At 37.7% G+C, this 14,798-nt stretch overlaps 1 protein-coding gene and 1 pseudogene across 1 annotated transcript; one reads left to right on the forward strand and one right to left on the reverse strand.

The window, feature by feature from the left end:
• The first annotated feature begins 2,141 nt into the window (after positions 1-2,141).
• LOC132095213 (rho-related GTP-binding protein RhoE-like) lies at positions 2,142-6,584 on the forward strand. The gene is made up of 5 exons (XM_059500019.1): positions 2,142-2,517; positions 2,624-2,711; positions 4,384-4,493; positions 5,450-5,578; positions 5,850-6,584. The coding sequence occupies exons 1-5, from the start codon at positions 2,410-2,412 to the stop codon at positions 6,093-6,095; spliced, it is 681 nt and encodes a 226-aa protein (XP_059356002.1). The 5' UTR covers positions 2,142-2,409; the 3' UTR covers positions 6,096-6,584.
• Positions 6,585-7,568: 984 nt separating this feature from the next.
• On the reverse strand, positions 7,569-14,073 carry LOC132094724 (sterol 26-hydroxylase, mitochondrial-like; annotated as a pseudogene).
• Between the last annotated feature and the right edge of the window lie 725 nt (positions 14,074-14,798).

A 14,798-nucleotide genomic window follows, 5' to 3' on the forward strand; every position in this document is an offset into this window, starting at 1 on the left:
GTTACTGCTTATTATGATCATGTTTTAGACAAGAGTGAAAAAACAAAACAAATTATTCATGTGATTTCTGTGTTAAGACGCAGGCGAGGGGAGCCAACAATATTGCGAAATTGTTGAGAAAATAGGACAAACCAACCACAAGACATTCTTCTCACATTTCATCAAAAGCTTAGCCTCCCTATAAGTTTAAAAAGTCCCCCCATGGCTGTTTTCTTTTAAAATATCTTGCATATTGACCTCACGGTGAGTGTACTTTGGGACAAGCGATACTTTAGGAAGCATAGCTTTATCATATTAATTGGGTCAGAACATATCATAAGATCATAGGACATTCAACCTATTTTCAACTTTATTTCATTGTTGTAAATACTATCACAGCTGGACTGAGGCTTTTGTGATTGTTGATATTTGACATAAAATCCAAACAAAACAAAATGTGCATATGGCTGTAATTGACCATATTTGCTCTTTTTGAGAGCTGTTGTAAATAGGCTGACTAAACTTCCTTCTCATTGTAATTTTCTAGAGAACAACACCCTTACAAATTGCTCTCTGAAATACACTTCCAAGGATTTCGAAACATTTTCTTTTCACCATGTGTTTTCTCAGGGTCTGTTGATGAATATCTTGATAGACTAAGGTTAATTCAGGCAAAATTTGCCACATTTTGCTAAAAAAAAAAAAAAATTCTAGAACAGTATTAAAATATGTACTCTTAAAAAGCATCCCAAGAGTCATTTAAATATCAAAATTCAAAATGCGTGGGTTCAAAATGGACCAATGAGTCTGTGCAAAACCATCATTATGAACAAACGCCTATATCTCCTGACAACATCCTATAATTTGGTTAGCATTTTAAGTCAAGACAGTTCCTGAAATTTCAGTGTTGAGTCATAATGAATTACTATTACATTTCAATTTAGAAAGTTATTTGCAGAATAGGGGAAAAGAAGACGAAGCCTTAAAAGGGAAAGTTCACTCAAACATGAAAATTCTGTCATTAATTACTTATACCCTCATGTATTTCCAAACCTGTAAGACCTTCATTAATCTTCGGAACACAAATTAAGGTATTTTTGATGAAATCTGAGAGCTTTCTGATCCAGACAGCAACAGAACCGACACCCAGAAAGATAGTAAGGACATCGTTAAAATAATCCATATGACTCCTTTGGCTCAGATTGTATGAAGCTACAAGAATACTTTTTGTGTGCAAAGTAAATAAAAATAATTACTTTATTCAGCGATTTCTTCACTTCTGGGACAGTCCGCTGCCATTAATGAGAGTATAACAATGCATGGGGATTGCTTTCCTCTGCTTGTAGACAAGGCATGTACAGTATGTGTGTTCTAGGTCAGCAGCAGAACGCGCATGTATCATGGGACTCTCGATAATGGTGGAGGACAGTGATGCAAGGGAAAAGAATTGTTGAATAAAGTCTCTTTTGTCTTGTTTTCTTTGCACACAAAAAGTATTCTCGTAGCTTCATGAAATTACGGTTGAACCACTGATGTCACATGAACTATTGTGATGTCCTAGGTTTCTGGGCCTGGGAACATTACAGTTGCATTGCTGTCTATGGAGGGTCAGAGAGCTCTCGGAATTCATCAGAAATATCTTAATTTGTGTTCTGAAGATGAACGAAGGTCTTACGGGTTTGGAATGGCATGAGTAATTAATAATAGTAATTAATGACAGAATTTTCGATTTTGGGTGAACTATCTCTTTAAATGTGAGTGAGTGACTGAGTGCATGAATGAATGAATGAATCAATGAATAAATAAACATATAAATAAACAAAAATATGAAGCAGCACAACTGTTTTCATTATTGATAATGAGAAAAAATATTTCTTTTCTGCAAGAAAATCAGCATATTAGATAATTTATGAAACATCATATGAAACTGCAGACTGGAGTAGGCTGTTAAAATGTAACTTTGTCAACACGAGAATAAATTACAGTTCTTGAAATATATCCAAGTGCAGACAGTTATTTTTAATTGTATCGTACACAAAATCACATCTCTATGGCAGAGTTTGTCTCTTTCTCTTTCTCTTTCTCGCGTTGGAGCGCGCTGGAATGTGAGCTGACGCGAGGGGCGGTCTCGCGCTGCGCTCATCACTCAAGTATGTGAATGTTTCACAGAGTCCAGATCGACGCGTGAAGCGCTTTACTTCTCAGAGCAGCGGACAGAGGATGCGCCTCACGCCTGTACTGAGAGCCGAGGTTCAGCTTTACACATAACTCACCTTTATCACAACCTGAAGAGCACTGAGGACAACCAGAGTACTTTGAACAGAGAGAAGTGGACTATTTCTGTCATACTATAACATGGACCGACTGCAGACTCGAGGTCAACCGGTTGATGTTCAGCGACAGTGAATGAAGATGAGGTTCAGTTAGTCCATGATGGATCACCATCACGATCTGAAATGTAAAATAGTTGTGGTCGGGGACACTCAGTGTGGGAAGACGTCTTTGTTGAATGTTTTTGCCAAAGACTCCTTTCCAGAGGTTCGTAGAGAAAAGCCTATGAACATGAATTCGATTTTTAATGTCATTGGTGCAAAACTTACGTTATGTTTTTACTCTAACTTAACTTTTGCTTTTTCTCTCACAGAACTATGTTCCTACAGTGTTTGAGAACTACACAGCCAGTTTTGAGGTGGACACATTGAGAGTTGAGCTCAGTCTTTGGGATACTTCAGGTAAGAGCGGGAAATGACATTTGATGGAGCTAATTTGATGTCTCTGAGGACATTAAATTAGAGATTTTTATCCAAGCTTCCATCGTATGCCTCCACACACATTCACATAGGCCTGTGTATTTCTTAGTCGTTATAGAAACTGTAATGCATTTTTTGAGGTTTTAGGCTTTGTGGGCTATGTGATGGAGTTTTCTAAAGGCCATGAACCTCCTCCCATTTCTGGTGGACTGGGACTGGGTGAGGACCACAGAGATTTTTGTTAGAGTTATATGATTCATCTGTAGGCGAATGAAATTCATAAGTACAAATCGTGCATATGTGGGATGATGAGGTTGAAGAAGACTGAGCAGTTAAGCGAAGGAGGAAACATTTAAAAGTGAGTGTTAATGGACAATTTTCATATTTTATTAACATAGCTACAAAAATGAAGGTTTTAGTTTCGACTTGGGTTCAGGTTTTCCTTATCAAAATCAATGTTTCTAAGGATTTTAGAGGGTATAGTAATGATTTAGACTCACCGTGGATTGTCCATGATGTTTTCACAGCAGACTCACTCTTGTCTCCCACACTTCTAGAATGACTCAGATGAATGTTGTTAATGTTAGGTAATACTATTCTCAAAATAAACTACAGATATGTAGGTAGTATGTGATTGTAGCACGATTTCTTACAACATAGTTGTTTGTATATTGTGAAATCTGTTTATATATGTAATCTGAATTTAGTTATCATCTTTTGCCTCCTCATCTACGTTTTTGTAAGCAACCCATGAAGCTGCTCGCCATCCTTTTATCAGAAATCGCCAGACATTTCAAAATGAGACCTTTAAATATTTCAGTAATGATGGCTAATGATCTGAAGTTTGAACTCATTTCAAGCCCTACAAACTTTCTAGAGCAGATTCAACACTCCTCCCAGAATAGCACTGTAACCTAATTTACTGGGCTTGAATCATGAGAACGTGCTGTCTTCCTATAGCGGGACAGTGACTTGCACAGGGACCCCCACAGAAAATCAACCAGTGTCAGTCACTCACAGTGACACTTTCAATAAATAAATAGATAAGAAAAATATTATTTACTTTTCACTTTTAATTATTAGACTTTATTCAAAGATTTTTACTGTCAAACAACAGTAGTGTTTCTACAAAATTCATGCTATAAATGGACATAAAAGAAAAGAGAGAAAAAAAGTACTCCTCACTGATGACTTTCCATTTCTGACACACTGCACTGAGTAGCCATGTCTCCCAGAAGCTTTAATTTATGATTTTAGTTTTATAAAAAAAAATTTAAACCTAAAATTATTTTGGTAATTGAAATCAAGCTTAAATAAAATTAATCTGTTAAGCTTTAATCTAGCTTTAACAGATTAAAGCTAAACAGAAATATAAACAAATAACTAAAATGACAAAAGCACAAAACATTTTTTAAAACTCAAAATAAAATCACAATTAATTAGATTGTGAGTTTCAATAAGAGTTAATTGCCATGGTTCAACAAAGTGGAATAAACCTAAAAGCAATATACCTTAAACAATTCAGCTGCATAAATATATCACACTAACACGCTGTTTAACTTAGCCGATTGTTCCATTGTACTGTTATTGCACACATTTATTAGTTTATGTTAAGTAATAATTTATTTATTAGTGTTTTTGTGTCTTTTTGCAGGGTCTCAGTACTATGACAACGTGCGCCCCCTCTCTTACCCAGACGCTGATGCAGTTCTCATCTGTTTTGATATCGGTCGGCCGGAGACTCTGGAGAATGTGCTTAGGAAGGTAAGCTGATTTTAAAGACATTTGTTCATCAGTGCTGAATGTTTATAAACTGTTGTAGCTCTGAATTGTGGTTGGGATATTGTCACAAGCCCTGTCTTTGTAGCAATGAGAACAAATGTCCAGACATCTGAGAGAAGAGTCCAGTGAATGTGTGGGAGGGCTTTGATCCTTTGACTATCACATGAGGGGGAGAACGACATCCAGTAAGAGCTTGTTTACGTTGGGTCTCAGAATCAGAGAGCCTCTGTGCCGCTGAATGCTTTGTAAACTCTGATGTCATTGGTAGACGAGAGTTTTTGAGAGAGCAAGAATTAGCTGTTTTGGGGTGCTTTGGTGTTCGCACTGACTATAGTGATCTGTGTCGACTCAAAGCTGATGTCACCTGGAGTGATTCTAGGACTGCAGTCACTATACTGTATGCTAGGGTTCTCCACTGGCTAGAAGGGAAAATAAATGTGTGTTAGTATCTGGTCATGTCACGGACTCATGAAGAACAATCATGATACTGCTGAGATAACAAACATGGTTTAGAATCACTGGATATCATATAAACAATGGAGAAAGGAATTTGTGGGGCCTGTCATTTTCCAAATAAACAGCTCAATCCAGTATTATACAGAAAAAAACACTTAGTATTACTGATATTATATCATTTCTTTGAATAAAATTGCAATATACTGAATATTCAGACATATTATTTTTTTAAAAATTTTAGATTTTCTGTTTTTAATTTAATACTACTTCTTAAACTATATAATTCTATAAACTTAGTTGCCAAGGCAACATTTCTAAATTTCAATTAAAAAAATAATATTTATACTTTATAATTTGCTTTATTTTATATATATATATATATATACTGTATATATAATAGTAAAAAGTAATATCAGAATTTTGTAAAGTACATATGCTTTTATAATAGTCATCAATCTGACACTACGTTTTAAATCCTGTAGTGGAAGGGAGAAATCGAAGAATTCTGTCCCAATACTAAAGTACTTTTGGTTGGATGCAAGTCAGACCTGCGTGCAGACCTGGCTACATTTGTGCAGCTGTCCAATGACATTCCTTCATCATATGACCAGGTGAGTAAAGAATATTTTATACCTTTAATGAAAGAAAAAGAACAGATGCAACATATAATTTCAAAACCTTGTACTAGAAAATATTGCAATTAGATCCTTAGCATAGTATTTGAAGTGTCATAGTATTAGTAAATGCTAAAGTATCTTTAACAAAGGACCTCTTAAACTGTACATTGAATCTAACATTGATTACTGTAGCAGATCGCCTGCAGTAACACACGGCAGACTTTAAGTATTTAAGTATATAGTCATTTTTGACTATTTGTTTCAGGGTTCAAACATGGCCAAACTGATCTCGGCCCCTTACATCGAGTGCTCAGCGCAGCAGTCGGAGAACAGTGTGAAGGACATTTTTCACATAGCCACACTGGCATGCATCAGTAAAAACAACAAGAATGCGAAGCGCATTAAGTCCAGCAGAGCCACCAAGAGAACGACACATGTATCTAACAGGTCTGAGCTAGACTCAGTGTCACGTCTACACAAGACCAAGGCAAAAACCTGCACAGTCATGTGATTTTAGAAGCCATTTCATCTGCATGCATTCCTTCTCCTATCAGGATTCTTTCTAAAATTCATGGGACATGAACTGAAGGGAAATATTTTGCACTTCTCTAGAATCACAGTATGTACGACTGAGTCAGTGTCTGATGATGTCAGTCATTAATGATGATGCAGTCGGTTCTCCCCATTTCAAAGCACCTCAGAACATAATAAAACACCTAAAGCAGGGAAAATGTTCCTATGTACTGCCAAATGAGCACTTATAACTTTGTAGAAGCTGTCCAAAGAAGAATTTCCTCTGGATTTTGTTTTGTTATAATATTTCTTTGCAACTATCCCCAGTTTATGGATGTAACTAACTTGTATCAAAACATGGTCCGTGCTGCTAACCTTAGTCCTGTACAATCAGACCCGACAGCGCCAAAAAAGTGTCAAATAATGTCATATATAATACATTGTGGGTATTTTTTTTCTATGAGATATTAATTAATACGATAATTAATACGAGCATAACTGTCGAAAACTGTTGTTAACTCACATCATTATATACAAATACATCCCAAACACCATATAGCATAAAAACTTTCTAGTATGAGGATTTTAGAGTTTGCCTGTATTCTTTTGGGATAGTTCACCCAAAGATGAAAATTCTGTCATCATTCACTCACCCTCAAGTTATTCCAAACGTTTTTCCACAAAAGAAGATATTTTATTGAATTTTGGTGACCAAACGGTTACTACTAGCCATTCACTTTCATAGTATGGAACTATAAATATGAAAATCAATGGGAACCTTATGTTTGCTAACGAAAGCAGGAGTATAATAATGGCTATACTGATAGATGTATTAATGTATCACGGATTGTGATTTGTTTATTTAAATGTAAGCTACCCGAAACGTCCTTAGTTCACACTGGCAACTTTCTAGTGCATTAAGTTTGATGCAACACTACCATCTGCTGGATATAATTGGTAAATCAGGTAAATTTGGAAAATATGAAAACAGACACTGTGTGCTAAAAAAATGTATTTTACTGAAAGATTAAGAAATCAAAAGGCAAATCATCTGCAGAATAAACTTTTAGAGAGAAGGAGAATGCAAATGGGTGATGGGCTTGCAAAATCTATTTCATGGTGAATTTATTTTAAAGGTAGGGATAGAAAAAAATGGAAACATTTAAAAAATCATGCACATTCACTGACACATTCCATATCAACTTTCTTCTAGATCGTTTTTATGACATTAAATGAATCAGCTCTTAGACCTGTGCAATGCCTAGGCCTAAAGTGTCAAACTCAAATTTTTTGTTGACATAGAAGTGGAACAAAAACAGAAATGAGTAAAAGCTGGAATATTTCAATTTACTGCATTTACAATTCTCACCCACATGGGAGCATCATTGGAGTTTGCTTCAGACTGAAACTAAACTAGAGAGAAGGTTTTCTTGGAAACTGTGGACAGGTGTTAGAGCATTAAATGCATGCATTAAAACAACTATTTTTACAATGTAATGTCAAAAATGAGTACATTTACAGTATACCGTATAACAACAGTAAAATAAGTGTTATTTTAAATTAAAATGCCATTAAAAAGGCAACAGTCAAGTAAACATAATCTAAAAGCAAACTGCTTTGAAAAGTGCACAGTTATTTATACAGAAGCATTTGTTTTGACTGGCTCCTCTTGCTCAAAAAACTGCAGGTCAATGGATGTGGCCGGGACCAGCAGATTTCGTGTGATCGGCTTCACAGTCCTTCCTGAAGGGTCTGGACGCACTTCATAATGTTTAATTAACTGCAAAAAGTAAAAAAAAAAGAAATGAAGTCATATTGACCTTAACATGCACGGTTTATTCAAGTCTAATGTTAATCACAGGAAACATGCTGAATACATGAATCTTAGTTACTCATTGATAAGCAGGATTATCTCTGTAATAGTAGAGGAGGTTGGACCAAAGGTGAAGGACTGAAGATTAGGCAAGGATCCAAAAGAGACACAGCTAAACTGGGTCAGGAAAATCACTGCTGACATACATGGGTTTTATACTATTTAAACTCATTAAAATATTTAAAATCAGAACCTGAATCCAGATTTTCAATGTGGCCTCAGACTTCTGAGCCTCACTCTATAGTTTATAGAAGCAAAACTCTGTGAGGTACAAGAACTTCTTTTCATTTTGTAACAGAAACATCTGTGAAATGTGTTCTTACCCGGGACAAGAGATGGTACATCTCCAGTTCAGCCACTCTGCGGCCCAGGCAGGCGCGGATGCCAAAGCCAAATGGCACAGACGCGAAGGGATGCTGGTTTAACTGCTTCTCCCCCCGGATCCAGAGCTGAGGGAGGAAGGCAGAAGGATTGGGAAACACCTTTTCATCGTAGGAGGTGGAAAAGAGTCTGGAAAACACAGAATAAACCGTGCTGATCAGTTTGGACATCTATTTACTGGTACCAAATTGAATGTACATCAGATTCCAGCTGTATTTGTTTTTAGAGACTTCAGCTTACATTTTTAGGGAAGAGGTGGCCACCCACCACTATTTCTCTTTCAGCAACGACACGAGCATTCCCAGGAACCACAGGATATAAACTGAGAGAACACGTTTGGAGGATTCATTAGCAAGCTAACACAACAATGTTTTCATTACTTTGACATGCTTTTAATGAAATAGTAATGTACTCGCCCTCAGGCCATCCAAACTGTAGATGAGTTTGTTTCTTCATCAGAACATACAGTAGTATTTTGAGAAAATTAGCACCGCATCACTTGCTCACAGTGAATGCAGTGAATGGGTGCCATCAGAATGAGAGTCCAAACAACTGATAAAAACATCACAATAATCCACAAATTGACTCCTGCCCATGAATTAATGTTATATGAAGTGAAATGTTTGTAATAAGCAAATACATTGTTAAGACATTTTTATTTTCAATCCATTGCTTCCAACTAAAATATGAGTCTTTTAATCATTATACTAATTTCTTCAATTTCTCCACTGATTGACTAGAGCTGTGTTGATTACTTGTGATGCTTTTATCAGCTGTTTGGACTCTCATTCTGACGGCACCCATTCACTACAGATGATCCAAAACCTGTTCTAAAGAAAAAACAAACTCATCTACATCTTCGACAGCCTGAGGGTGAGTACCTTTTAAGCAACAATTTTAAGCAATTCTTTGGGTTAACTATCCCTTTAAATATGTTAATAACAGTATAACTGAGAGATACTATACCGAAGAGTCTCTCTAATGATGGCCTTGGCATCCTCATAATGTCTTCAACTGCAGGGCACACTGTCACCCGGGCAGACACTGGTAATCTCCTCATACAGCTTCTGCTGGATCTCTGGCTCTCGTGCCAAGTGATAAAGCGCCCAGGAAATAGTGTTTGATGTCTAAAATGATCATATATCAAGAAAGTAGAATCTCAAATACATTGCAAATACTACTGATGCTTATTTATTGCTCATTTGTTGTAAATGGTAAGATTAGTAATGCATTGCCTCCGTAAAGAGTGAAGATACTTACATATTGACTCCTGCCAGCAGAAGCTCATTGATGCTTCCTAAAACCTCAGTGAAGGACATCTGTTCACTGATCAGGAGGTGTGTGAGATACTCGCCCTCGACTGGCTGCCCATGTTTCACCCTTTCCTGAATCTCTGCCATCTTCTTCTGCATTAGTTCATCCTCTGTCCAAAAAAACTGCATATTTGAAGATGACTGGCATTCTGTGACCTATTGAGTATATCTTAACTAGAGACACTTACACTATTGTACAAATGTTTGGGGGATCCTTTAATGTCTAGTCTCTTATTCTCACAGACTGCATTTATTTGATATAAAATGCAGTTAAAACTGTAACATAAATAATATTAAATATATATATAATATTTTAGATTATGCTTATTTATATTTATATAATTATTAATGTTAATTACAATTTTTTCATATTTTAATATATCAATATATTAAAATATATTTTTTAAAAATGTAATTTATTCCTGTGTTGGCAAAGCTGAATTTAGGGCTCAAGAAACATTTCTTACTAATATCCTCAATGTTGAAAACATTTGTGCTAATTAATATTTTTGTGGAATGTATCAATAAGTTTTTTTTTTTCAGATTTCTTTGATAAATAGAAAGTTAAAAAGAAACAGCATTTATTTGAAATAGAAATCTTTTGCAACATTATACATGTCTTTACTGTCACTTTTGATCAGTATAATGTATCTTTGCTGAATAAAAATATTAATTTACTTTATAAAAAATAAAATAAAATAAAAACTTACCAATCCCAAACTTGTGCAAATAAGCATGGCAACAATGAAAAAAAAATTCATAATAATTTTATATATTTTATTTTTAAAACATTATCTTTTAAACATGACAATAATAGTAATAGACTCACTAACTTTGAACAAATGGTCCCAAACAGCCACAAAATGCTTCCAAAAAGACATGTAGGGCCAGAGAGATTTAGGGAACAGGATCACAATGGGAGAAAGACGAAACATTTCCCCAACAGAGAAGATAAACTTCTCAGGAACCACCTCATTCAGACACCCCATACGAGTTTCAAACAACACTGAGCATATTCCTAATGAAGGAAAGACAATATATATATATATATATATATATATATATATATATATATATATATATATCCATCCATCCATCCATCTTCTACCGCTTATCCGGGGCCGGGTCGCGGGGGCAGCAGTCTAAGCAGAGAACCCCAGACTTCCCTCTCCCTAGACACTTCCTTCAGCTCTTCTGGGGGGACACCGAGGCGTTCCCAGGCCAGCCGGGAGACATAGTCTCTCCAGCGTGTCCTAGGTCTCCCCCGGGGTCTCCTCCCAGTGGGATGTGCCCGGAACACCTTCCCGGGAAGGCGTCCAGGAGGCATCCGGAACAGATGCCCGAGCCACCTCAGCTGACCCCTCTCGATGTGGAGGAGCAGCGGCTCTACTCTGAGCTCCTCCCGGGTGACTGAGCTTCTCACCCTATCTCTAAGGGATCGCCCAGCCACCCTGCGGAGAAAGCACATTTCGGCCGCCTGTATCCGGGAACTTGTCCTTTCGGTCATGACCCAAAGCTCATGACCATAGGTGAGAGTAGGAACGTAGATTGACCGGTAAATCGAGAGCTTCGCCTTGCGGCTCAGCTCTTTCTTCACCACGACAGACCGGTACATCGACCGCATTACTGCAGAAGCTGCACCGATCCGTCTGTCAATCTCCCGTTCCATCCTTCCCTCACTCGTGAACAAGACCCCAAGATACTTAAACTCCTCCACTTGAGGCAGGAACTCTCCACCAACCTGAAGTGGGCAAGCCACCCTTTTCCGACTGAGGACCATGGCCTCGGATTTGGAGGTGCTGATTCTCATCCCAGCCGCTTCACACTCGGCTGCAAACCGTCCCAGTGCATGCTGAAGGTCCTGGCCTGATGAGGCCAACACGACAACATCATCCGCAAAGAGCAGAGACGAAATCGTGTTGTCACCAAACCTGACCCCCTCCGGCCCCTGGCTGCGCCTAGAAATTCTGTCCATAAAAATCATGAACAGAACCGGCGACAAAGGGCAGCCCTGCCGGAGTCCAACACGCACCGGGAACAAGTCTGACTTACAGCTGGCAATACGAACCAAGCTCCTGCTTCGTTCGTACAGGGACCGGATAGCCCTTATCAAAGGGCCCCGGACCCCATACTCCCGGAGAACCCTCCACAGGCCGCCGCGAGGGACACAGTCGAATGCCTTCTCCAAATCCACAAAGCACATGTGGACTGGTTGGGCATACTCCCATGAACCCTCCAGCACCCTGTAGAGGGTATAGAGCTGGTCCAGTGTTCCACGGCCTGGACGAAAACCACACTGTTCCTCCTGAATCCGAGGTTCTACTATCGGCCGGATTCTCCTCTCCAGTACCCTGGCATAGACTTTCCCAGGGAGGCTGAGAAGTGTGATCCCCCTGTAGTTGGAACACACCCTCCGGTCCCCCTTCTTAAAAAGAGGGACCACCACCCCGGTCTGCCATCCCAGAGGCACCGTCCCCGACTGCCACGCGATGCTGCAGAGGCGTGTCAGCCAAGACAGCCCCACAACATCCAGAGACTTGAGGTACTCAGGGCGGATCTTGATATATAAATATAAATTATAGCGTATGTGTGTGCAATAATAAACATACACAGGAACAAAATAATGAAATAATATTAGTACACAATTTTATCTTTAAGGCTCTAAATATTAGAGCATACCGTATTTTTCGGACTATAAGTCGCATCAGTCCAAAAATATGTCATGATGAGGAAAAAAACATATATAAGTCGCACTGGACTATAAGTCGCATTCATTTAGAACCAAGAACCAAGAGAAAACATTACCGTCCCAAGCCACGAGAGGGCGCTCTATGCTGCTCACTGTAGGCTACAGGAGCACTGAGCAGCATCTCTGGCAGTATACAGCGCCCTCTCGCGGCTGTAGACGGTAATGTTTTCTCTTGGTTCATTTCTCTGGGTTCATGTCAAATTAATTTTGATAAATAAGTCGCACCTGACTATAAGTCGCAGGACCAGCCAAACTATGAAAAAAAGTGCGACTTATAGTCCGGAAAATACGGTAATTGGTTTCCATGTATTTTTATAACCCTGATCTATTTGAAAGGTAGACTAGTTTAAATAAAGTCAACTGCAGATGACTTGAAGCTATGAACTTGTCAAGGCCAATGCTCTTTATAGGATGGCCTCTCTTATCTAATGCATGAATGTGTGGCATTGACCCTTTGTACTCACCTGATTCATTAAAACTGCTAATACGTCTGCCTGGGAATGACTCTATGGCATAATTCAATATCTTGACCTTGAAATTTCTCAATATGTTATAGCCTACCTTCAAAGGCAAACTTGTAGAGTTCTCCTGCCACATCATACACCATAAGGTCGTTGCCTTTTGTTGTCCTAAGCTTTGCCACCTTCTCAATAAAGTCGCTCACCACACCATTAATGGCACTGGTGTAGGAGGACACATGTTTGGGCTTTAGCATGCGAGGATTCAGGATGCTTCTAATGCGCTGCCACTCCGCTCCCATTCTGAAACGGGACAATAAATACATAATGAGTACTGTCATTTCTTTCAGCATAACAACTTTCTCATACATCTTTGCATGATAATTTGCTAACAAAATAGTGGACATTTTATATTTGAAATATGTTCCGAACATTGCTCTCATGGTCAGTTTATAGATGACCTCTGAACACTGATTGAGTAAGCCCTCGTTTTTTCATATATGTTTGGAGGTTGTTGTGGTTCCTCAAATCCAGTTTTCCCACTAACACTTGCATTTATCTTATCGTCTCCTTCGGTTGTCATCCTTCACACAGATTTCAATGTAATTTCATTGTTCACTGTAAGATCTCAAAAACAATTCCCTATTTATTCCCACTAAAATGGGTTTAGCATACAAATTCCATTAGGTTTTGGTTTACTGTTCAACGGACACAATAATGTGTGTCTTCAGTCATGTTTTCATTTTGTACATTACTCAATTTCTAAGTGAGCATAAGAGATGAACAGAGAGAGAGGGTGAAACATACAGGCACACCTATAGGGCCATAACACTAAGCAATCAGTTGCAAGCTCCTAGTTACTCAATGCATGTTCAGACGTGCACTACATTTGTGGTTTCATAACATCTGCACGTTTTTTTGTATACTTATGCAGCAGCACAATATGAGTGAAATAAATGCATTTAAATAACAGAGGAATGCTTTGCCAATGATACTGGGGTCTCCAGTGTTACTCACTCTGTGAGGGGTCCATAAGAATGATTACAGAGTTTTCGGTAGCCTCTTCAGTGGGGCATGTCAGTACGGATGGGATGGCGACCCTCTTGCCGTAGAACCTGTTCTATGAGGTCTGCATTGTCCACATTAACAACAACCAGTGGCCAAATGGGGGGGCCGTAGATTTTGCTGTGCTCTATCTGCATTAATTACACATTTGAGTTTAAATAAAGATTCATGTTACATATGATCATTATTAACTGCCCTTTAGGGTGTTGTTTAATATAGAAAACACACACACACACACACACATATATATATATATATATATATATATATATATATATATATATATATACACACACACACACTCATATATATATATTTATTTATATATAAATATATATATATATATATATATATATATACATATACACACACACACACATATATATATATATATATATATATATATACATATACACACACACACACACACACACACATATATATATATATATATATATATATATATACACACATACACACACACACACACACACACACACATATATATATACACACACACACACACACACACACACATATATATATATATATATATATATATATATACACACACACACACACACACACACATATATATATATATATATATATATATACAACCCGAATTCCGGAAAAGTTGGGACGTTTTTTAAATTTTAATAAAATGAAAACTAAAATACTTTCAAATCACATGAGCCAATATTTTATTTACAATAGAACATAGATAACATAGCAAATGTTTAAACTGAGAAAGTTTACAATTTTATGCACAAAATGAGCTCATTTCAATTTTGATTTCTGCTACAGGTCTCAAAATAGTTGGGACGGGGCATGTTTACCATTGTGTAGCATCTCCTTTTCT

Source organism: Carassius carassius, chromosome 19 (assembly GCF_963082965.1).
Source record: "Carassius carassius chromosome 19, fCarCar2.1, whole genome shotgun sequence".
In the NCBI taxonomy this organism is placed as follows: domain Eukaryota; kingdom Metazoa; phylum Chordata; class Actinopteri; order Cypriniformes; family Cyprinidae; genus Carassius; species Carassius carassius.